General features: G+C 37.6%; 1 protein-coding gene across 5 annotated transcripts in view; it reads right to left on the reverse strand.

Annotated features, from left to right (window-relative positions):
• Positions 1-24,541, reverse strand: part of LOC110611365 (SWI/SNF-related matrix-associated actin-dependent regulator of chromatin subfamily A-like protein 1) — a 39,056-nt gene extending 14,515 nt beyond the window's left edge. For 2 of the 5 annotated variants that reach the window (XR_006350270.1, XM_021751651.2), the window contains exons 1-21: positions 24,064-24,541; positions 23,795-23,858; positions 23,455-23,543; positions 23,307-23,362; positions 23,103-23,178; positions 22,752-22,818; positions 22,324-22,390; positions 22,145-22,211; positions 21,361-21,444; positions 21,240-21,281; positions 20,913-21,068; positions 20,133-20,210; positions 19,633-19,701; positions 19,465-19,530; positions 19,245-19,373; positions 18,648-18,704; positions 18,458-18,547; positions 17,495-17,560; positions 16,797-16,865; positions 16,619-16,723; positions 15,977-16,102 (exon numbers count right to left, since the gene is read on the reverse strand). Coding sequence is in view for 4 of the 5 variants with exons in the window: in XM_021751651.2 (XP_021607343.1) it covers positions 15,977-16,102; positions 16,619-16,723; positions 16,797-16,865; positions 17,495-17,560; positions 18,458-18,547; positions 18,648-18,704; positions 19,245-19,373; positions 19,465-19,530; positions 19,633-19,701; positions 20,133-20,210; positions 20,913-21,068; positions 21,240-21,281; positions 21,361-21,444; positions 22,145-22,211; positions 22,324-22,390; positions 22,752-22,818; positions 23,103-23,178; positions 23,307-23,362; positions 23,455-23,543; positions 23,795-23,858; positions 24,064-24,246 (1,806 nt within the window). In the remaining variant the exon portion in view is untranslated. The remainder of the gene's footprint in view (positions 1-15,976; positions 16,103-16,618; positions 16,724-16,796; positions 16,866-17,494; positions 17,561-18,457; positions 18,548-18,647; positions 18,705-19,244; positions 19,374-19,464; positions 19,531-19,632; positions 19,702-20,132; positions 20,211-20,912; positions 21,069-21,239; positions 21,282-21,360; positions 21,445-22,144; positions 22,212-22,323; positions 22,391-22,751; positions 22,819-23,102; positions 23,179-23,306; positions 23,363-23,454; positions 23,544-23,794; positions 23,859-24,063) is intronic. The other 3 variants (XM_021751645.2, XM_021751650.2, XM_021751652.2) reach the window with 3 other exon arrangements.
• Positions 24,542-25,304: the final 763 nt, after the last annotated feature.

The raw sequence follows: 25,304 nt of genomic DNA on the forward strand, positions 1-25,304 counted from the left end.
GCCGGAGAAAATAGGGTCACGCGCAGTAAAACGCATGGGTTGGGGATAATTACACCTATGGGGTTTTCACGAGCTGCTGAGTTAAACCCCTATAAGGCCCAGTCAAAACCAAGTCCATCTAAAGAGCCCAAGCCACCCGATCGAGCCCTAACAGTCCATAAAACCCAACGTTTGACTTTGTCCCAATCACAGGAAAAGGGATCGACGGGGGGATTTATGAAGAATCGGGGTACCAGGCAATATTCACATCAACAATTCGTTGAATTGAGAGCAAAGGGATTGTGCTATCATTGTCGTCAACCATATCACCCCATGCATGAATGCCCAAACAAGACGCTGCGAGCTCTCATTGTAGGGGAAGACGAAGCTGAACCAGAAGGGGATGTTGAAGAACAAATGAGAGATGCGATAGAAGTGGAGGGGCATCTGGCCCAACTAGAGCTACCATTGTATTCTGTAGGAGGCATTTTTGGGGCTCGTACCATGAAGATTCACGGCAGTTAAAGGGCAACCTCTAGTTATCATGATCGACAGTGGGGCGAGCCACAATTTTGTAGCTGATAGAGTGGCAACCCTATTACAACTACCTATCACTCCCACCACTACTTTTGGAGTCCGATTCGGAGATGGCAGAACAGAAACTTAAGGTTTGTGTTCGAAATTGCAGATTTCGATGGGTAGTTTTGAAATCCAGGAAGATTGCTGTGTTTCCACTGGGTGGAGTTGATATGATATTGGGAGTTGCATGGTTGGAGAAGTTGGGGAATGTGGAAGTAAATTGGCGTCGAATGACTATGGAATTTTTGCACCAGGGCACTTGGGTAAAGCTTCAAGGAGATTCGTCATTAACAAGGGCCATAATTTGAATATCAGTATTACAGAAGTTAACAGAAGTAGAGTTTTATGTGGTGATCTGGGCTTCTGAGAAAGGGGAGCTATTCCACAGGATAGAATCAGAACTAAGTACAGAGCAAAAGGAACAATTACAATCCCTAATTGAGCACTTTCACCGAAGCAACAGGGCTCCCTCCTAGAAGAGCCATTGACCACGCAATTCCGCTCCACCCGGGTTCAGCCCCCATTAGTGTGAAACCGTACCGGTACAGTCACTGGCAGAAAGATGAAATCGAAAAGATGGTGGCAGAAATGTTGAGTGCAGGAATTATCAGGCCAAGCTGCAGTCCCTTTTTGAGTCCTGTCCTACTGGTGAAAAAGAAAGATGGTAGTTGGAGATTTTGCATGGACTACAGAGCACTTAACAAAGCCACAGTGCCTGATAAGTACCCGATTCCAGTGATTCAAGAGATGTTAGATGAATTACATAGAGCAAAGTATTTTTCGAAGATAGATCTGCGCTCGGGCTACTATCAGATTAGAGTGAAGGAAAGTGATGTGCCAAAGACTGCTTTTCGAACTCACACCAGGCATTACGAATTCTTGGTAATGCCATTCGGTTTAACAAACGCCCCAGCCAAGTTTCAAGCCACCATGAATGAAGTATTTAGGCCCTTGCTCCGACGTTGTATTCTGGTTTTTTTTGACGACATATTAATTTACAACAGAAGTTGGGAAGAACATGTACAACACTTGACAAAGGTTTTACAGATCCTATGGGAGAACCAATTCGTGGCAAATAAGAAATCTTTCTTGGGAAGGTTGCAAGTTGAATATCTGGGCCATATAATTTCCTCCAAGAGAATAGCAATGGATCCAGTCAAGAGCTCCAGTGTTTTGAATTGGCCGACACTAAGAAATATTAAAGGAGTGAGGGGGTTTCTAGGATTGACCGGATACTATAGACGATTTATTAAGAATTATGGAGAAATAGCAAGACCTTTGACTCAACTGCTTAAGAAGCAAACAGCGGAGAAATTCTCCTGGAATCAGCAAACTCATGGCGCTTCTGAACAGTTGAAAGCAGCTATAACCACTGCTCCAGTGTTATCAATGCCAAATTTTCAAAAAACATTTGTGTTGGAGTGTGATGCATCCGGCAAGGGGCTCGGGGCTGTGTTGATGCAAAACCACAAGCCAATTGCATTCTACAGCAAAGCCTTGTCAGAGCAAAATTTGATTAAGTCAACTTATGAGAAAGAATTAATGGCTCTAGTATTGGCAATAAGACACTGGAGACCGTACTTGATTGGGAGAAAGTTCACTGTTCATACGGATCAATGCAGCTTGAGGCACCTCTTGGATCAACCCATTACCACCCCAGCTCAACAGCAGTGGTTAGCTAAGTTATTGAGATATGAATTCATCATTGTTTATAAACCAGGAGCAATCAACAAGACAGCAGATGCATTATCCCGAAGAGAAGAAGAAATGGAGTGTCAGATTCTTACAATGCCAGTCTGGCTGGATTTGGATAGATTAAATTCAGAGGTGTGGATGGATAAAGAGTTGCAGAAAATATTGATGGACTTGGCATAAGACCCAAATTCTCACCCTCACTACCAGCTGATTCAGAACAAGTTGTTCTTTCATGGAAAGTTGGTAATTCCTACTATATCGTCCCTTATTCCAATTCTGCTGAAGGAATTTCATTCTACTGTGGTTGGAGGACACTCTGGGGCTTATAGAACTTATAGGAGGCTGGCGGGAAATGTTTACTGGAAGGGTATGATGAAGACGGTGCAGAATTTTGTTAAAGGGTGCGAGGTGTGTCAACGAAATAAATATCAAGCTACTAATCTAGCCGGATTACTCCAACCGCTACCCATTCCTACGACAATTTGGGAAGACATCTCCATAGATTTTGTAGAAAGATAATATTTGTTGTATATCACAATAGAGATTACAACCTATTTATACATGAGAGATGGTATCTAAACAGGAAGGAAAATCAAGCCTATGATTATGCAATCTCTAAGATTAAGTAACTAACCCATCTACCAATATTTACTTCCTATATTAACATATTTACTTCCTATAACCTATAACACTCCCCCTCAAGTTGGAACATAAATGTTAATCATGCCCAACTTGTTACATATATAATCAACTCGAGTTCCATTTAGAGCTTTAGTAAAAATATCTCCTAATTGTTCTCCAGATCGGATATGTCCTGTTGATATTATCTTTTGTTGGACCTTTTCACGAACAAAATGACAATCAATCTCGATGTGTTTAGTCCTCTCGTGAAATACTGGATTGGAGGCAATGTGGATAGCTACTTGATTATCACACCACAACTTAGCAAACACCGAATTTGTGAACCCAACTTCTTCTAATAGTTGACGTACCCACAAGACTTCACAAACGGCTTGTGCCATGGCTCGATATTCAAATTCAGCACTAGAACGGGAGACCATATTTTGCTTTTTACTTTTCCATGAGACCAAGTTAGCTCCCACAAAAACACAATACCCAGTAGTTGACCTCCTGTCAACCTTCGAGCCTGCCCAATCAGCATCAGAAAAGCATTCAATATTTGAGTGCCCATAGTTGCCATAGAATAGCCCTCGCCCTGGGGCCCCTTTAAGGTAACAAAGAATCTGTCCCAAAGCATCCCATTGGGCAACAGTAGGAGATGACATAAATTGACTTACCACACTCACTGAATATGCAATATCAGGACGAGTCACCGTCCAATAATTCAACTTGCCAACTAATTTTCTATTCCTTTCAAGATCTGCAAATGGCTCACTGTCTGTGGTAAGTTGAAGGTTAGGGGTCATTGGGGCACTACAAAGCTTAACACCCAATTTTCCTATTTCTGCTAACAAATCAAGAATATATTTTCTTTGAGACAAGAAGATGCCTTTCTTACACCACATAACTTCGATTCCCAAGAAATATTTCAATGAACCCAAATCCTTTATATGAAACTGTGTTTTAAGAAATTCTTTTAGGGATGTGATGCCAGCAATATCACTTTCTGTGATAACGATATCATCCACATATACTACAAGCAGAATTACTCCACTATCAAAATTTCTATAAAACACCGAGTGATCACACTTACTCATTTTCATTCTAAACTGTTGGATCACCTCACTAAACCTGTCAAACCATGCCCAAGGACTCTGTTTCAAGCCATAAAGAAATTTTCGAAGTCTACAAACCTTGCTTGACTCCCCCTGAGCAACAAAACTAGGTGGTTGCTCAATATAAACCTCCTCCTGAAGATCACCATGAAGAAAAACATTTTTAACATCTAGTTGATGCAAAGGCCAATCATGTGTAGCTGCCAAGGAAATAAACAATTGAACAGATGCGAGCTTAGCAACTGGGGAAAATGTATCAGAATAGTCAACTCCATAAGTTTGTGCATAACCTTTGGCCACTAAACGGGTCTTGAGGCGAGCAACAGATCCATCAGAATTTACTTTTACTGCAAACACCCATTTGCACCCAATAGCCTGCTTTCCTGGGGGCAAGGACATCAACTCCCAAGTACCATTAGTGTTAAGGGCCATCATTTCCTCTTTTATTGCAGCACGCCAACCAGGATGGGACAAAGCCTCAATAATAATTTTGGGAACTGAAATAGAATCTAAAGCAGTGGCAAAACAACGAGAAAAAGAGGATAATTGATCATAAGAGACACAAGCTGAAATAGGATAAGTGCAAGTACGTTTACCTTTGCGAAGAACAATGGGTAAATCCAAATCAGACAGTGAAGGATCAGTGGGAGCAGGATCTATCGATGAAGAAGCGGGTAGCGGAGCGCAGTCAGAGTCCTCTAAGCGTCTGGAATACACATGAAAGATGGGAGGGTGACCTGGCACATGAGCGAAAGGTGTAGGAGTAGTCTGAGGAGATAGAGAGCGAACAGTGTATAACAAAAGGTCATCTTCTTCACCTGGGGTGTTATAAACAGAGGATGGCGGAAAAAACGGAGTGGACTCAAAGAATGTTACATCTGCAGACACAAGGTACCGATTCAGATCAGGAGAAAAACAACGATATCCTTTTTGACATCGAGAGTAGCCAAGGAAGACACATTTGAGTGATTTGGGATCCAATTTAGTAACCTGTGGACGAACATCACAAACAAAACAAGTACACCCAAAGATACGTGGCTCAATAGGAAACAAAGATTTAGTGGGAAACAAAATATTATAAGGGATATCACCATGAAGGATGGAGGAAGGCATGCGATTAATCAAAAAACAAGCAGTGGATACAGCCTCAGTCCAAAAACATTTAGGTACTTTCATTTGTAATAAGAGGGCTCTGGCTACTTCAAGAAGATGTCAATTTTTTCTTTCGGCAACTCCATTTTGTGAAGGAGTGTCAACACAAGAGGACTGATGAAGAATCCCTTTTTGTAACAAATAAGATTGAAATTCCCCAGAGAGATACTCTTTAGCATTATCACTTTGCAATATACGAATGGGAACATTGAATTGGGTTTGGATTTCAGCATAAAACGCACAAAAGATAGAAAATAATTCTGAACGACTCTTCATTAAAAATAACCAAGTAGTACGAGAGAAGTCATCAACAAAAGTAACAAACTACTTAAAGCCAGACTTAGACACAGTAGGACAAGGACTCCAAACATCTGAATGTACTAACTCAAAGGGGGATGAAGCCCGTTTATTGACTCGAGATACTGAAGACAATCGATGATGTTTGGCAAATTGACAAGACTCACAATCTAAAACAGACAAAGAATGAAACTGTGGATATAACTTCTTCATAGCTGAGAGAGAAGGATGCCCCAAACGACAATGAACATCAAAAAGTGTTAAACGCGTGGAACATGCAAGTGATCTAGGTAGTTGCTGATCCAAGACGTAGAGACCCTCTGACTCGCACCCTCTACCAATAATCTGCTTCGTCGAAAGATCCTGAAAAATACAGTGATCAGGAAAGAATGAGACACAACAATTCAATGCACGAGTGAGTTTACTAACAGAAAGCAAATTAAATGCGAATTTAGAGAGACATAACACAGAGGATACAGAAAGGGAAGGGGTTAAGTTGACACGACCAGAACCCATGACAAAAGATTTAGTACCATCAGCAAGAGTAACATAAGAAGTCGATGCATGAGACTCAAGATTGGACAAAAGGGTAGAATTACTTGACATATGATCAGTAGCACCAGAATCAATAACCCATTTGGAAGATGAAGACACAAGACATGCAGTAGAGTTACCTGACTCGGCAATTGCAGTGATAGAGGAGGAATTAGAGGATTTCAGAGATGCCTGGTATTGGGTGAATTGTGCATACTCATCTTCAGATATCAAAATCCCCTGATCTGAAGGGGCCTCAACTGCCATATGCGCAATTTGTATGTGCTGATTCTTATTCTGTAGTTTTTGACATGTCTTCTTAGTATGTCCTGGTTCGCGGCAGTAATAACAAATGATTCCTCCTGAGTCAGAAGTAGAACCTGTTTCCCCAGAACGCTGAGATCTTTTACCAGCATTAAAACCTCCCCTTTGCTCACCACTATTATTCTGTCTGCCACTGTCATTGCGGCTAACAAGGGTACTAGTGGGGTGTGAAGCATGGTTTTAAATCGCGGTCGTGGCCACGTTCGCAGTCGTGGTCACGGATAACGGAAACAGACCTGTAACGGCCATAACGTAACGGTAACGGCCTGGCGCTATGCAAATTTTTTTAAAAAATTTGCAAAGTTCATAAATAAAATGATATTGATTAGATTTAATTCAGAACAATGTATACAAATGCATAATAAACATAAATATATAAAATATAGATTATTTAACTTCAGTTAAACATCATATAGTTTAAAATATGAAAAATCAATATAATCTTTATAGATCGAGTAAACTAATAGCTCAAAGTAAAATTTTAACTCAAAACTAACACTTTAATCCACAAAAATTTACAAAAAAAAGGAAAAAAAACAACAATTAAAAACTAAAATAGATAAAATTTAACCAACTCTTTAGAAGAAATAAGATTGGAAATAGAGTAGTTTATAATTATCTAAGTTTATACGAGAAATATGCAGGAAAGATTGAAATTTGAAAGAGAAAGGGTAGAGAAAACTTAAAAAATAGTTTTTGAAGCTGCCGAAAAGTGTAGAAACTAAAAAAAATGAGAATAGGGAGCAGAATATAAAGGATATAAAAAAATTTTAATTATTGATAACGGCCCTTACCATTATATAACGGTCGGTAACAATCGTTACCGTTACGCAATGGCCGTAACGGCCATTACGCCTGCAAATCAACAGGGGCCGTTGTATAACGGGATAACGGGTAACGGCCCCTCCAAAACCCGTTACATAACGGTCGTTACGTAACGTAACGACCGTTATTTAAAACCATGGTGTGAAGGAATTGGAGATTCTGTACGCAATACCCTAGTGAACACAACATGTAACGATGATATTTCAGAGTCAGAAAGAATATGAGATTTAGCTATCTCAAACTCTGGAGGGAGACCTGCAAGAAAGCTCATAACAACCATTTGCTCTCGTTGAGCTTGTTGAGTTTTTACATCTGTACTAAAGGGCATCAATACATTAAGTTCTTCATAAACTCTTTTAAAATCCATAAAATAGGATGTCAAAGTTCTATCATGTTTCTGGACTCGGTAAAACGCCTTACACACATCATAAATACGAGAAATATTCCCTTTGCCAGGATACAGAAATTCTAAATATTCCATTAATTCTTTAACAAATTCACAGTGATTAATAAGACTAATCACCTCACTATGAATAGAATTGCGAATCTGCAAAAATAAACGAGCATCATCCCTCATCCAATCTCTACGAGTTTCATTAGTTGGAGGATCCTTGGTAAGATGATCATCCATTGCAATACTTCATAAATAAATACGGATAGTCTTACTCCAATCTAAAAAATTAGATCCATTTAATTTGTGTTCCGTGATTTTAGTCATCACAAGAATCACATCAGTTACAGTGGTTTTAACTTCAGCCATCAGAACAACCAACCCAAAACAATCAAAATAGCAAAGGATCAGAAGAACAGTACCGGTGAACAGTACCGTGAACGGTACATGTGAACAGTGCCGATGAACAGTACCAAATAAAACACCTCCACCCAACACCCGAACGGCAAACAAACCTCAGATCTGACAAGGGGTCGGTGTGGCGACTCCAGTGATGATGAGATCCAAATGTTACCCTTTATGGATAATCCAAATGAACGGAGCCATCCCTTTTCAGCTAAAGTGGTTGCTGAGGTGTTTACCAAGGAGGTTGTAAAGCTGCATGGTATACCCCAATCCATAGTAAATGATCGTGATCCCATATTTTTTAGTAATTTCTGGCAGGAGCTGTTCAGTATGCAGGGAACTCAATTGAAAATGAGCACATCTTACCATCCAGAAACGGATGGGTAGACAGAGGTCTTAAACTGATGCCTAGAGACCTATTTGCGTTGCTTTTCTTCAGAGCAACCACGCCAGTGGAGCAAGTACCTACATTGGGCTGAATACTGGTTCAATACCAACTTCCATGCTTCTACGGGTTCAACCCCTTTCGAGGTGGTGTATGGGAGACCACCACCTTCCATTGTTAAATTTCTGTCAGGTGAAATAAAGGTGGGGCAGTAGCCCAAGAGTTGAAAGACAGAGATGAGATTTTACGCCAGCTGCAGTACAATCTAAAAAGGGCTCAACAGAAGATGGTTAAGGCAGCTAACAATCGTAGGAGAGATGTGAACTTTGAAGTTGGAGAGTGGGTTTATTTGAAATACAGACCCCACAGGCAGGTTTCTATGCAATCCGGGGTGTTTCCTAAACTCCCAGCACGTTACTATGGGCCATTCAAGATAATTGCAAAAATCGAGAAGGTGGCTTATAAACTACAACTACCAGAAGGAGCTAGGGTGCATCCTGTTTTTCATGTCTCTCTACTCAAGAAAGCAATAGGAGACAGCTTGGCATCAGTCCAAATTCCACAGGATTTCAAATATGAAAATCTACCTTTCGAGCCTGTCGCAATACTCCAATTTTGGGAATTGAAGGAAGGGGCTGGGGCAAAACAGCAAGTCCTTGTGCAATGGAAGGGATTTTCTGAAGAAGAAGCTACTTGGGTTGAACTTGAAGAATTCCAGAATCAATTTCCAAATTATGACCTTGAGGACAAGGCCAAAGTCAATGAAGGAAGTATTGATAGAGATTGTCTGCAATTGGGTCGTCCTGTAGCCACAGATGGGCTGGGACAAATGAATGTATATTCTAGAAGAAAATTAAAAGGGATCATAAGCACCGCAGAGATATTCCAGTAGTATAGGAGGTCGTTACAGCAGCGGAAATAAAGGGAAAGGACAGGACATATGGCAGGGAGAGAAAAGGAGCAATCATTAGTGTAATGAGTATATATCATAGGAGAGGAGAGAGAATGGGTGTGCGGTATTTTCATTTTCTTCAGCATATGCTGGGCAGGGAATTTCAGAGAGAGGGAATTCTTTGAGTGATCTGTCAAGAAGGGGGAAGTTAGAGTATTTCAGCTATCAGAAATACCACAATTTTCTCTGTTATACCTATTTCTGCAAGTTAGTTCCTTAAAGGCTCCATCAGATTCCATTTCCATGACTTGTAAATTTTCAAGAATGATGAATGGGAAATAGCAAAAAGGCAAAGAAAGAAATCCATATCCTATGATGCAGAAAAGAACAAAAAAATATATTCAACTCGACATTTTCATTATTTCTAGTCGTTTTCTACAGCATTTGATGGTCATTTTCTAGACATGGAGCACCAATTTTACTGCCGTTTCCTAGTTTCCATTATTCATTCTTGAGGACAAGAATGATTTCAAGAAGTGGAGAACGTTGTGATAAGGACAATAAGAGGTGGTCTTGTGGGTTGACATTGTAATAAAAAGCATAGTATGGAAGTTACTAGAGTTAGCTAGAAATTAATTAGTGAAGTGGCAAGAGCAGTTATGATTGGTTATTTCTCTTCTTATTTTATTATTTTATTCGTTTCCTTCTCTCTGTCTTTTCACTGCTTATTTCTCTTCTTATTTTATTCTTTCTTCTATATTCTCACTATAGTGAACAGTAGATTTCTGCTACACAACATGATGATTGGTTCGGTATTGGAATAGAGGGAGGAAAAATTCTTGGAAAGGACATGAGAAAGGAATCCGTGAAAGATTTGGAGATCCTGGAATGGAAGTCATTGCAGAGGAATTTATGAAATTAAGACAAGAAGATCCCTTGGAGGAATACCAAGATTCATTTGAAGCCTTGAGAATTAGAATGGAAAGTGTGATGCCTGCATTAATGGAAGCTTTTTCCTCATCTGGGTTTATTGAAGGGTTAAAAGATGAAATACAGTTGGTAGTGAGGATGTTTATACCTACCACATTGACTCAAGCAATTGAGATTGCTAGGCTACAGAATCAATTGCTGGTTACCAAGAAGTTTAAACCCTTGAATAGAACCTTTTCTATGCCCAGTAGATCTACTATGCCTCCTAATTCTTCTTTTTCCTCATCCAAAATCCTATTAAGCCTGCCCTCTAGACCCCAAAATCCTGACCAAAACCTTAAGTCAATTCCATTACTGTTGAAGAATTTGAGAATCTGAGAATATTATTTCTCTAATATGAATTACAAGCCATTTGCATCTCTATTTATACAAGAGCAATTATGTCTAACTAGGAAGATTTAGAAGAAAGGAAACAAATAAAACCTTTACGATTAGGAACTAAATTTCTGCCTAATCAATATCAACAAATCTGCCTAATTAATTTCACCAAAACTCTTCAAGTTGGTGTATAGAAATCACACAGGCTCAACTTACAAACCAAGGTATGATAGGTTTTATTGCTAAGACCTTTAGTAAATACGCAACTAGCTGCTCATTTGAAGTCACATGTACTAAGCTCAAAACACCACCTGTTAGCTTTTCTATAGTAAAGTGTCAAACAATCTTTATGTACTTGTTTCAGTCATGCTATACAGGGATTTAACCATATTGATGACAGCTTTATTGTCACAAACCAAGGATAATTTGTCCTTTCTTAAGGATTTCAATTCCTCTAATGATCTATGCAACCACAAAAGCTCACAAACACCTAAAGTCATAGCTCCATATTCAGTTTCAAAACTTAATCTAGCAACTCCACTTTGCTTCTTGTTCCTCCATGTTAAATTTGGAGATCAATTAGGAGATATTTTCACAAAAGGTCTAACTGGAGCAAGGATTAACTACATTTATAACAATTTGAGCATGATTAATATTTATACTCCAATATGAGGAAGAGTGTTAAGGAAAGTTAATCATATTAACGTATATAATTAGCTCAAGCTTAGGAATTTTTATAAATATATTACAATTATAACATCCATTAATTTTTTTTATTAATTAATAATGCAATTTATGTATTATAACTTTTTTTATCAATTTGGTATAACAAACCAAATATTTTAGCTTTTGTTATGTTTGTTTCCGTTTTTTTCTATTCGATTCCGTTATTATAGATGTTAAAAACAGTTAGTTGGCATTCAATTCGATTAAACCGAATGCATTTACACCCCAGGGATAAGATGTTACATAATAGTCGTAGGAAAATTTTCAGCCAAAGTCAGGTCATCAAGTACTTGAAATTCAGTTTTATATATGAAGCTATTTGAGAAAATTACTCAAATAGGATACCCTAGCAAACAGCAAGTCAAAATGATATAAGCTTGCCTGTATACTTGGTGCAGAGGTTTCTTTCCAACATCTAAAGATGAGAATTCTTTTAAAGATCAGACATTCTAATGAATCTTCAATAGGTTGATGCACCACCAAGTAATGACGAGGGGTGAAGTGCCTCTTGCTTAAGTAGCGTCTTGGTGTTGCAAACAGTGTCAAGTTTTGGGGTTCTATTTGAGTAGAATACAAGTAATAATGGCAGTGATTGTTGAAACCTTGGATTCTTAATCACTGGAGTAAATACATGCAACACCAAAATTCCCAAGTAAATTTAAAAAAAAAATCCAATATTAATAACAAGCATATACTGGAAATTTAGATATAATCCAACTTAGGAGTGAGCATTTTTTTATTATAACCGAAAAATTGAATCGAACCAATTCGGTTTGGTGATTGGTCATTGGTCAAAGCGGTTTTCATTTGATATTTAAGGAAATTCAGTTTGATTCAATTTGGTTAATTAACCGAAATTAATTGGAAAATTAAATTGACCTATTTACAATATTTATATTTCCTATGCAGTTATTAAGTTTGTCCCAATATCCTCTATGGAGTTTATTTCTGTCATGCATCTTCATTCTCAAGTAGTAGTTGTTCTCTCTCAAGGCCAGGGTCCTGACTCGAAGGCCGATAATGGCGAGAAAGCTACTCTCTCGACTTTATAGTGACACTATTCCACCCTCCCTCATGACTGTGCCATGTCAATCTTTTCTCTCTCCTCTTACCCTAATTTGATGTTTGCTTCGGTGCTCCCCATCATCACCTCAATCTCGCAAGAACAGTGACTCAACTACCCTCATCAGTTAGACAAATAACACATTAATCTCATCCATTGGATATCACAAATCACCAAAGCCATCCCCAATAGATCGTACACAAATCTCCTCCATCGCAACTTACAATTTGCACATGAACCTCCCTTCAACTCATTTTGGTGTTTACTTTAGTGCTTGATTCTTCAATTCTCTTATTCTTTTTTAAGTCTTTGAATATGATTGTGAAAATTTCAGAGTTTTGAAAATGGGTAATAATACCATGCTGTGAGATTATATTGAATCTTGGTAGTGAGGTTATGTTGAATATGGATTGTGAAATTTTTTTTAGTTTTGAATATGGGTACTGAGATTTTGTTGACTTTTGAATCTGGATTGTGAGGCTGTTGAATCTTGATTTTAAGATCATGTTTAATATGGATTATGAGATCATTTTTTAATCTGAATTGTGAAATCTTCATGTAATACCCGGCTCGAGTCCGGCGTCGGCATTCCTGTAGTCCGGTGGAATCTTGGGTGTCGGAACCCTCGAGAAGGGTAATACATATGTTTTCTAAGGTATTTTCACTTGTTTTCATGTTTTGAAGTATTAAAAGAATTGAGTTTTGAAAGAAAAGCAACAAGGGAGAAATGCAAAGGTTCGGCCGCCGAAGGTCACTTTCGGCCGCCGAACATTGCATGGTTTCGGCTTCACGTTCGGCTGCCGAAGGTGGTCTAGCCAGCCACCTATAAAAGGGCCAAGGGTCGGTGGAAGGAGGTTATTTCTCCTCCACTTGCAGCCAGAGGTGAGTTCCAGCCTCTCCCACGTTGACTTTCATGTTTTCCATGATTTTCATCAAATCTTTCACGAGTTTTGGTGACTTTTGAAGGTTTTGAGCAAAAGAACCAAGTTTTGAAGCTTGGAGCTTTGGAAGAGCTTTTCTTCATATCTCCACGTTAGGATCCTTCATCCTCAAGTTGTTTAAGAGGTAAGTGAAGATCCTGAGCTTCTTTGAGGATTTTGAAAGGTTTTATGAAGTTTGTATGGGTAGTATGCATGTTTAGGTTTAGGTGAGGTTTTTGGTGATTTGTGGTGTTCAAGCATGTTTAAGTGTTATGTGCTATGTTTGTTAAGTGAAGATCCTGAGCTTCTTTGAGGATTTTGAAAGGTTTTATGAAGTTTGTATGGGTAGTATGCATGTTTAGGTTTAGGTGAGGTTTTTGGTGATTTGTGGTGTTCAAGCATGTTTAAGTGTTATGTGCTATGTTTGTTTGGGGTTTTAGGGTAGTTTTAGACCCCTTTGTGCATATATATGTGTATGTGCTAGTTGGGAGTAGTTGCTATGCATGTTTGTAGGTTTTTGGGCAAAGTTTGCATGAAACAGAGCAGGGTTCTGCCCTTCGGGCAAAACCAGGTTCGGCCGCCGAAGGAAGGTTCGGCCGCCGAACCCCTTGTGGAGGCAGTTTCGGCTGCCAAAACTTGCCCCCGAAAGCTAGGCTTACGGTTTAGAAAGAGACTTTCGGCCGCCGAAAGAGGGAGTTCGGCCGCCGAAAGAGGGAGTTCGGCCGCCGAAAGTGTGTGAGTTTCGTCTCTGGACGAGACCTTCGGCCGCCGAAGGTGCCGCCGAACATGCATGAGTTTCGTCTCTAGAGTAGGGTTTCGGCCGCCGAACCTGCCGCCGAAAGTGCCCTGTCCAGCTTTCTTTTGCATGTTTTATGTGATGGTTTTAGGATCGTTTAGAGGGGTTTTGGGGAGTTTCTTAGAGATGTTCTTGAGTGAGTTTGGTCCCTCATTTGAGTCCACCTGTGTAGGTACGGACCAGAGGAATCAGGGAAGTCAACAGTGAGTCCAGTGTCAGAACCTGCAGAGTCCGTTCAGCGATAGCCAGAGGTGAGTGGAACTTAACTTAATGTTTTAATATGAGAACTGAATCTTTTATCATGCTTCATGCATCATGAATATGCTATAGGGTGAGTGCATTAGTGTACACGAATATGACGCATTGCATTTATCCTTGTACTTGGCATGGCTCCTTGTACATTGCTTATGTGAGACGGCACGGACTTCGTGAGGATTCATTAGCCCTCAGAGGAAAGACCTGGAACAGCCCTACGGGGACCAGGCACAAAGACCTGGAACAGCCCTACGGGGACCAGGCACATGGTACTCCGGTACCCCAGATGAGATAGAGGGAGTTTTGATCCGTCCGGCCGAGGTGATGTGATTACTTGTGATGTGATGCATTCCATGAGAGCATGTTTTATCACCTGTTATTTGATTACTATTCTACTCACTGGGCTATAGTAGCTCATCCCTCTCCCCTAACTCCAGTTGTGCAGGGTCAGAGGTCAGAGAGAACTCAACAGGGTACAGGAAGAGTACAGAGTATTGTAATAGCTAGTGTGGACATGTAAATGTAAAGAGATAAGGTTTATGTATAGTGTATAGAATGGTGCTTGACTATAAGAGTTGTAATCCCTTGTTCTTTTCACATGATCAGTTTATGTTTACATATATGTGTTGTATATATGGAAGAACCAGGCTTAACATAGATGAGTTGAGCCGCCTTGAGCATAAAGGAGAGCTCTGGCTGGCGTTTTGTAGTACAGTGACAGTATGTGCACAGGTTAAGCCTTGGTATGAGAAAAGTGTTCCTTTTTACAGAAAATGTTTGATCATGTATGGGATTTCACAGGTACACAGAGTTCATAGCAGGCTTACTACGGGTCCCGGCGACCTTAAGTCGATCTGGATCCTAGTGCCGGTAGCAGTTCGGTTTCCGGGCTGTTACACTTCAGATAATCACATGCCTTTATTCTTGTGTTTGAGATTATGCTCTTTTTTTTATTGTTTTTAATGAATTTATGTGATAATGATTAAAAGACTGGTTAAATTTGGTTTGGTTCAGTAAATCATTTTGTTCACTTTGCTTAAAATTACAATTTGGTTTTTCGATTTTGGTTTAGTTCGATATGGAACCAACCGTTTATTAAAACCTAATCCAAATCCTTAGCATGGGAGCAAATCAAATCCCCTTTCCAATGAGATTGATTTAGTTTTGGATAAAATATAGTGCTTTCACATCATTCAAATATGTATCTTATTATTTATCTATTCAATGATGCCAAGGCCTCACCTACACCTACTGTCCCAAAACCTCACATCCATGCGTTAACAAGTTACAAACACATAACATGCCTTCACACCCATTTTTTTGGGGTCCACAAGCAAGTGCTCCACATGGATGCCAATTCATGAGCAAGCTACCACCCATTTCATACCACCATTTGGCACAAAGCTCACAAACACCATCTTTAGAGAGCTGCTCAATGTGTTCAAGAATATTCCAAACATTTCTGATAGCTCAGTGAAACAATCATGGTGACAACCAACATAAATGAAAATCCTAGTCTAAAATTGTTATTGGCAATAAAATACTAAGCTAAAGAAAACCAGTCATGCTAAATTCAGGGCTTTTCATCCTTGTAGGAAGTATCCCAATGGACCCAATCACACCCTTTAAAGAAATTAATCATCAATATGATAACTGCTATTCAATATATTTTCCTGATTCTAGAATGTCGTACTTCTAGTTGCTAGTACTTTACCTGGCCAATCCTGTGAGCCCTATCTTCAGCTTGGATCAGGTCACCAGGTGTCCAAGACAATTCAGCGAAGATAACAGTGCTAGCAGCCGTTAAAGTTAACCCAACACCTCCAGCTCTAATAGAGAGCTTCAAAGGTACATTTTAACAAACAAAACTTACTTGTTAAAAAACGCATTGAACAATAGTAACTTTTAAATAGGGAGAATTACTATGTAGTTCTAGTGGCTTAGTAAAACTAACTATTTAGTTTCTCTATAATTAGAAGGCACATTAATTAGACCTTTTTTTTTTCTTCAAACTGTTATCTATTTAGTCCCTTTCATGAATTGTAGAGACTGAACAGTTGTGATTTTCAAATAGTAGAGATAGAATAGTTTTTTTTTTTTTTTGGTTTGGAATTGTAGATACTAAATAGTTTATTTTGAAATGGTTGAGAATAATTATAGACAAGAATATCTTAGCCATTTCACAAATTACTATCAGTTTAAATAAATAGAGGAACTAAATTGTTAAAATTTCAAAGATAATGTGTTTCTGAAAATAGAGGGACTAAGTAGTTGTCTCACTAAACCACATAGACTAAATAGTAATTTTCCCACATAAATATGACATCTACGGTTTGAACAATGACAGTTGGCATACCACTGCTGCCTTTATAGCATCCTTCTCCTGGAAATCAGTAACTAATGCTTGCCTTGATGCCGGCGGAGTGCTGCCATCAATGCGAATGGAACCCACCTTCTTTTTCTGGAGATTTTGAAGGTTTTATAGTGATAAGGAAATCATAAGGAATTATTCATTAAAAAAAAGGTGGCCTTACAAGAAGAAAGTCATGTATTGAATCAATCATGGGTAGATGATGAGCAAATATTAGAAATTTACAGCCTGCCTGCAAGGAGCCATTCAACAACAATGATTCATCCATTATGAAACAACAATATGCATAATCAAGCGACAAAATTAAATAGAACCACAAGGTATATTTAACACAAAAAAGGAAACTTGTTATTGTGATGACTACTGTGCCAGTGTATATAGAGCAAAGATGAGCTTGACCTATAAGAATAAAACCCAGTTCATTTTTCAGCACATACTGTAACAGGTTTCAGAAATCTATAACCTGTTATTCATACTTTATTTGAATAATAGATGACAGAAAATACATCAATATAAACAATTTTAATCATGAAACCTTAAATGGCTTTCAAAATGAAATCTGTGTGTCTAAGCTATAAATCTCTTAAACTTTCATGATCAAATAATAAATAGAGGCTCCATGACTGGCGATAAAATTCAAAGTAGAAATGTTCATAATCTCCATTTTTGCATGTCAGTCAGGACACGAAGTACACATATGACCACAAACAATGGGATTACTAAGGAGATGTCCTCAAAGGAGACTGCCTATGTAATATTTTTGCAATTATGCACTTCAAAGTTGAGAAACAGGAAAGAAGGTAAAGTTCTGAAGAGGAAAGAAAAAAATTTAAAAAAAGTAACTAGAGACCATGAAAGTACCTCAATGACAGTTCCCAGGTAATCTATGACCCCAGGGATCTTGGCTTCAGCTGAATCAGTATATATCTGAAATTGAAAAGAGTCCGTGACAAAATGAGGTGGGAAGTGTTGAATTGGTGAGTTAACATGATCCCAAAATTTCAGTAAAATCCCACTTAACAATCCAATGGTGAAGTTAAAAGAAGAAGCCAATATACCATTATTTATTCCACAATTTGTATACACAAAGGGGAAACATGCATTTATTGCTCCTAACTTTAATAAAAGAATATATATACACAGAGGGTGCAATTGGTTGGTTCAGTTCCAAACTGAAACAGTTACCTTTCACAGACTGAACCCAACTGAAATAACTAATGAAACAAACCAAACCAATCGGTTCCAGCTACTCCCAACAGCCAATTCCTGCTCAAAAAATTCACACTGTTGATCATGTGCTGGGCCTATTGGAAATCAGTCTCAATCGAGAGAAGAAGAAGGGCCATCCTTGGTGGAAGTTGGTGATGGATTCTGTTGCTAGATTCGCTTGTAATGGCCGCAAATCTTGTGTTGGGTCTGTTGAGAGTCAGTCTCAATCGAGAAGAGAATAAGGAGATGACTGGCTCTGGAATGAGGAATTTGACTGTTAAGACTTTGGAAATGTGGATGGCACTGGGTAGTGGGTAGAGAATGGGATTCAGGTAATATATTGTTAAGTGGGCCTAACCTAACTGAGGAAGCTTGTAAGGTCCGGTGTTCTCAGTTTCTTTAGTTTAAACCTTGAAAAACTGAACCAAAAGCTGAAAATGTTAAAAATAAAAAACTGAACTGAACAGAACCGATTGAACCAAATTTATTTGGTTTGGATCAGTTTTTCAGTTTAAACCGAAAACTTCTCACCCCTATATGTATATGTCTGTGTGTGTACCAGCAAGAGTAATGACATTTTAAGCATATTATGGCCATTAAGATCTAAGTAAATACCTTATTAATAAGATTCTTCTCGGAAAACTTTAGTGATTCAACCTCCTCAGCCGATGAGCATGCCTTAATTTTTCCTTTTACCACCTCTAACTACAAAGCAAATCAATAGTAATAGCTTACATTTTTTTCTTTCTATAATACCCAATTGAGTTTATAGAGCTAGTTGAATAAAAAGATAACCATCAATTACCTCACGGAATAAAGCATTAATTTTTTTCATGTCCTTCTCTGCCAAATCTATGAAAACCTAAGAATCAAGCGATTGTAAAATGTCCATAAAATCATATTCTAAAGTTTTATCTTGTATATGTGCACATAACAGAGCCATGAGTGCATATAGTTCACATGCATATACACAGACACGAGAACTGCATGCAAATAAAGCAAGTATTATGGAGATACATGCATAAAAAGCATTTTTCGGTGTTAATTTAGGGATGATAGTAAGTGTTCATGCAGTTGGATTGCCTGCCACAATCTGACAAAAATCCAAAGTAACTACTGGGAAATTTTACTTCCAGCCACGATAAGATTTTTTTTTCAGCAGATAGCTATTTAAGGCCAAAGGAACTGTATAAAGCAGCCATCATACACCTCAAGGAGCTGGACAGAAAAACACTTCCCCAAAGAAAACTACAAAAACAATATCTTTCATTCCAAAATTATTTTGATAGTGCTGATAATTAGTGGCCATGCTATTCAGTTATTCCACAGATATATGTTATGTTCATTAGGAAATCCAACCAGCAACACATTGGAACCAAACAGCGAATGAATTATTTTTTACTTGCTGTCGACGCTTTACAGGAAGCTCAGAAAGAACATCCTTTTTAAGTCTTCTAATCATAACTGTTGCCTTCATCAGGTTGTGCAATTCTTCATGGTTACTTGCACCTTGATAAACTCCAAAAATTCCCTAGCCAAATTATATTAGATAAATAATTTTGCTTACTTCCAAAAGAATTCTTAATATTGTAGGTTTTTTAAAATGAAAAGAATCAACTTACCCCCTTGCAATATCGGTTACCATATTCATGAACATTCTTGTACACACCAGGATACAAAGCTTCCAGCTGCAATGGATAAACACTTTATATAGAATCCCTCAACAAAAACTACAAAATAGTTTAAATGTCACCAGGCATTCTGGACTCTACAGTGGCATTTATAAGTACCTGTTTGAAAAGCTCTATTGGCCTGGATAAAGCAGGTGTTCCACTGAGCAATATTGCATATTGAGCTTTCTGAAATATGAAACCAAACCAGTCCAGTGTTAGTTTCAATCACCAAGAAGAGTGTCCATGATGCAGTCTTCCTATGAAATTGGAACTGAACTTAAACAACCATAGTAAGTAAATTCATTCTCTTTAGATTATTTTGTAGCATCTTTCTCTCTCTCATAGGTTCACTACGCATAAATCCATGCTCAACTGAGGCATGAAAAACGTCATCAATACTGATTCTTAATTAAGAACTTGCTTCAGCCTTCAAATATGCATTATTTCTTCTGTGTTACTCAAATAGAAATTAATAGTAACAAAGAAACTAATGCAAGGGATTACAATGAATCATCTATTGTGCATGCAAGTACATATTTTTTTTTACTAATACATGGACAAGACAAAGAACAAAGTTAAGATAAGCAAGCATGTAGATGTTTTTCGAGAGGAAAGACCTTTATAACTGGAAGGGAGGCAGTTGTCCTCTTTGCTTGAGCATTTTTCATGAAGTGTGATTCATCTGCAATCACAACCTAAATAAAAATATAACATAAGCATAGATTCACAGAGTAGGAACCTTTCGAGCACCATGCAAGTCTGTGACAAGCATAAACATGTACTTGCACAGAAGTGGACATCAAAATTCAATGTTTAATTCAATAAGCAGTTCAGCAGTTTTGAACTTCTTGCAATATGTTAAACACTTCTAAGACCTATTATCTAGTGTTGATCTAAATTACAAGCCGAATATTGGATATCTCTTCCCTCTAATTTGGATATTTCAATAGAGCCTACGACAACATAAATGTGTAATAGTGCTTATCATCCTCAAATGAGTACATTAGCAAATTACCTAATAATTCTTTTTTGCTTCAAAAATTATCCATTAAGAAACAAAAAGATGTTTCACCCTTTCCTGGAATTGCAGCATGCTGCACACAGTATATCCCTGTCTTTCATGGAGTGAGCTTCTTTCACATGATTTTGAACAACCTAACATTTTGCACACTAATGACAGTCTTCTGCATGACCTTCATAAGAAAGGTCTCTTTATCTAATGGGCACATGATAATTGCACAAACTATAGTGTCACTTCCTCATGTCATTGTCCATCATGCATTACTTCAGCCAAACACTCTGTAATGGATGGGTTATCTAAGAAAATGGAATGCAAATATCACAATGACAAGAAAAATATTAAAAGAATAGAAAGCTCAAATTTTTCTATTGTTTACCTTAAATTCTGATGCCATTAGAACATTCTGCAACTTAGGAACTACATCATAAGAGATTATGTTGAATAGGCCATCGATGCGAGTATTGTCCTTGGTATTTGATGATACTATTGTGAATCCACCTCTGTTTGATCCACTCCATTGTGATAAAACAACCTATTGTTGTTATTTTGTTAAGGAAAGGGGAAAAAACACACGCAAGAAGAATGCATTAAAAAATAAACAAAAGCAGAATAGAGAAAGGCATGGAACGAGACAATATTCTACATCTGACCATGGAAAGAAAACATGCACATACTTGTTTAAAACAGCCAACACTAAACTTACAAGTATATCTGATGAGGGAATATTCAGCCATTGTTGAATCATCTGCAAAGAAACAGGCATACAGCATATTTCAGAAAATGCCTTCTTAAACACTGAAATAAGTGTGTAGTAAGCAACTTACTGAAGCCCAATGCAAACGCAGGGAAGATGGTGCAAGTATGAGAACAGGCCAGGAATCACGAAGGCATGCAGCTACAGCAATAGCCTAAAAAACATGAAAAATTCCATTGCCATTTAAAAGTGCAAGTATGTGAAACAATATTGTATTAAACAGGGTAAAAGGATGGAATTGCCATTTAAAACGCTATTGCTGGCAGGTCGTTTAGCATTAAGTTTAAATGAATTGCTCCAAAAATTAATTTAGCTAAACATGATCTTTCCAGTCCTTTATGGGATCCAGAACATAAATGCCTAAGAGCAGAAATTGCTGCGAGAAAACCAAAGTATCAAACGCCAAGGTAGTACCTACCTCTTAACTTATTATTCAAATGCAAGCACAAAAGGACGATGTCTAGAATGGAGAAAAACAAAATCATCATAAAATCTAACCATAGATTCACTGGAATAACAATCTCGCAGCATAGTCAGAACATGTTACGCAACACAGCTAGTTGTGTGCTACTGCTATTAGATGTGCATCCTTATGTGCAGACAAAAGAAGGTAAAGCTGATTACTTATTATTCTATGTCAAGACAGGACAGCAAACAAGGATTACTTATTGGAGCTCTAGGTGTCAATCATATAAAAACCACCAAGCAACTTAGAGAATACATGAATCCTAGTGAGCAGTTATCCTGGATAAAGCTACTAGTGAGATAATTACTACAATATTATATTCTGGAAACACCATATATTTTCCACATAAAATAGTAAAAGAAAAGAAAACAAATAAATAACAAATTGCCTGTAAAGTCTTCCCTAGTCCCATCTCATCTGCTAAGAGTGCACGCCCTCCATGCTGCAATACAAACCTGAAGAAGAAGAATAAAAAATGAACGACTGAATAGCGCACAACTGTGTATCAATGTTCGGAGAAATAGTTTACGTCTCAAGTAAGAGGATAACTCCCAAAACAACACATACCTAACACCATCCCGCTGAAAAGGAAGAAGCTTTGACTCGATATAACTAGGTATCTTGTCATACCAATCTTGGAGGTCAAAGAAAATACATTAAGGCAGCATTCAGAAAAAATGAATAAAAGGTACAGTTACGCTAGAAGAAATTAGATTGCATTAATTAATGACACATGAAGCCTCAAAAGTTCTGGGTTTTCATCAATTTTATTATGCTCTTCAAAGAATTTGAAGAAATAGTTGCACCAAAAAATCAACTCAATTATTAAAAGAGTTCCAATAAACTCAATATCAGAGTAATAAACATCTAGTCTTAGAACAAAGTATATTATGAAAACTTAAAAAACATGAAGGACATAGGCTATTTGCAACTGCATCTATCACAGGCTCAACCTTGTAATTGCCTAATTTCCATATTCTATGTTTAGCATTTACCCCGAAGATCTGGAGAAGCAGAAGCAGCAGAAATAGCACGTTGCACCAAGGGATCTAAGTTTTCTACCTGGAAACATTATTAAAAAAAAGAAGAAGAAGAAAACAGAGCAAGCTTTAAAATATATGGCCAATAAGTAACAGAAATGGCTATTTCCAGGATAAGCAGGAACTCTTTTAAAAAAACAAGTACCCATCAAACAGTCAAAAAGGCTAAACATGACAAAAAGCTGGAGAGATTATCCCGATGTGCTATAAATGCAAAAACCCAACTATAGTAATAAAGAAAGGAAGGAAAAGACAGGAACAAGGAAAAAAAGAAGAAGAAGAAGCAGAAGAAGCTCAAGTTACCACCTCAACATTGAAACCAGATATTTCACTGAAAACTTTTGCAGCTGACAACAAAGAGGAGACTGGGAAAATCCACAATCTGCATGTTCAATAGTAATGAACCAAGATAAGGCACAATTCCATATTGGTTCCGACATGAAACATGCACTGATGCAAACACCACTTCAAAGTATTTAAAGCAGTTAACACATAGACACAGAACAGGACCTCTCTTTTGCATTCCAAGAGGCTCTAGGGATCTTGCGGATTGCAGCTACTAATACCTAGTGTAAATATAAAGCATAACAAATGAGGAAAAACTTGTTACACAAATAACTCAAACAAGCCAAGACATGCAAGCAATGGAAGTTATTACCGGGTCATATGAAAATTTAGCAGCAATATTTCCACTTGCATGAAGTAGAAATTTGACAGAGAGCTTTGGTACACCCTTTGAGCTTTCATCTTCTCAGTCACATGGTCATAAAAGCAGAAAGAGTCACTATTTAGCTAGATAACGTTGAAACCAGCCAAACATAGCAAAAGACTAAACAATCTATCTTAGAACCTAAATTTGAGACAAAGCTAGAGAAAGGGGCATATATGTTTTGTTAAAAGAATAAATCTCCGTATAAACGCACTAGGCCATGTAGAACAGATAATATAAACGTACAAGGCCATGTAGAGCAGATAATACATAACAGAAAGGAACCTACCAGATTTTGAATTGAGTATGATGGAAGTGGAAAGTACTTTGGTTGCAATTGGCGAAGATTCCACCTACAAGAGGATGAAGGAAGATTAAGGCAGTAATCCTGTGAATTCAATTACAAAACGCTAAAACGAGCGTTGTTTGTAAGAATAACGCGAATGCAACATCAAAAAAGGTCTATACATTAGGGAATAGATTCAAATGGCAAAAAAAGAAATGGAATAACGGCAAGTCGAGTAATGAGATTCAAATAAAATAAAAGGGGAACTTTACCTTGTTAGAAGGAGAACTAAAGATGGGTTTGGTGTTGTTAGAATGTAACTGTTGGGTTATATCGGAAGAAGAAGAAGAAGAATATAGTTGTTGCTGTTGTTGAGCGATCTTCCGGTAAGCGTCTTTCTCAAGGGAGTCGAGTTGTTCTGCGCTTAAACCCCAGTCATCGTCGTCAAAGTCCATTCTTTTTGTTTCTTTGGCGCGCTATTTCGTCTCAATCTTGTTTCAAATTTTCAGGTTGCAACTAATCATTTGGGTAAGCGAAATTCAATTGATGAGCAGAACTTTAAGGGCTTTCAAAAAGCTTAATCAATTCGAAGTTAAGCGAGTTCACCCTTCTGTTTCCCATTTCCTGCCAACTCCATCACCATTCACCAGTGTTTGTAAAACTCGCACCACTCCGGATTCCGTTGGAAATAATTTTGAAATTAATTTTATGGATTTTTTTCAAATTTACCATTTTGTTCATGGATTTATCACTAATAATAAAAGGTCCCTTAGATTTAGCATTTAGCGATAGTTTTCATACACTTAAATCCTACCTACTGTTCTCATAAATTATAATTTAAATATTTTAATTTTTTATTTTTATTTAAAATTCATTAATTATAATTTAAATATTTTAATTTTTTACTTTTATTTAAAAAAAAATTTAAATTTTTATTAATTTTTATTTATAATATTTCATTTAATTAATTTTTAATACATTGTTTTGAAGCTCTCAAAGCAAAGATCCCACCATAACTGTTTAAGATAATCATAATCACATACCTTCAATTCCTAATATTGACCCATCTTCTGCATTTTTTTCCCTCTGCACAATTTATATACACTAAAATGTGGAAATTTAAAAAAATAATAATAAAAGTAAAGTTGAAATAAAGAACAAAAGAAGAGTAGGAAAAACAAATTGAAAATGAATAGCAGTGATGGAGTTCTTGACCCCTAAAAAAAAAAATCATATACAGCTTATTACAAACTCATCAATAATCTTCTTTTTAGCCTTAATTTGGGTCTCAAATATGCAGACTAAATGTGGTCTCCACACCGCAACGCGGGCTCTCCTATGTATCTGGGTTAATTGCTTTTTTGAAATCATCTAACTCAAATATGCTTTCTTTTTTTTCTTATGTTAGTGCTTGAATTTCTTGATGAAGGAAGCTTCTTAGTCTATGGGGTTGATGGAAATGGCATGAGAAATTGGATCTTTCCACACTAAAGCTTTGCATTAGGAGGATTTG

This window comes from Manihot esculenta, chromosome 3 (assembly GCF_001659605.2).
Source record: "Manihot esculenta cultivar AM560-2 chromosome 3, M.esculenta_v8, whole genome shotgun sequence".
NCBI classification, from domain to species: domain Eukaryota; kingdom Viridiplantae; phylum Streptophyta; class Magnoliopsida; order Malpighiales; family Euphorbiaceae; genus Manihot; species Manihot esculenta.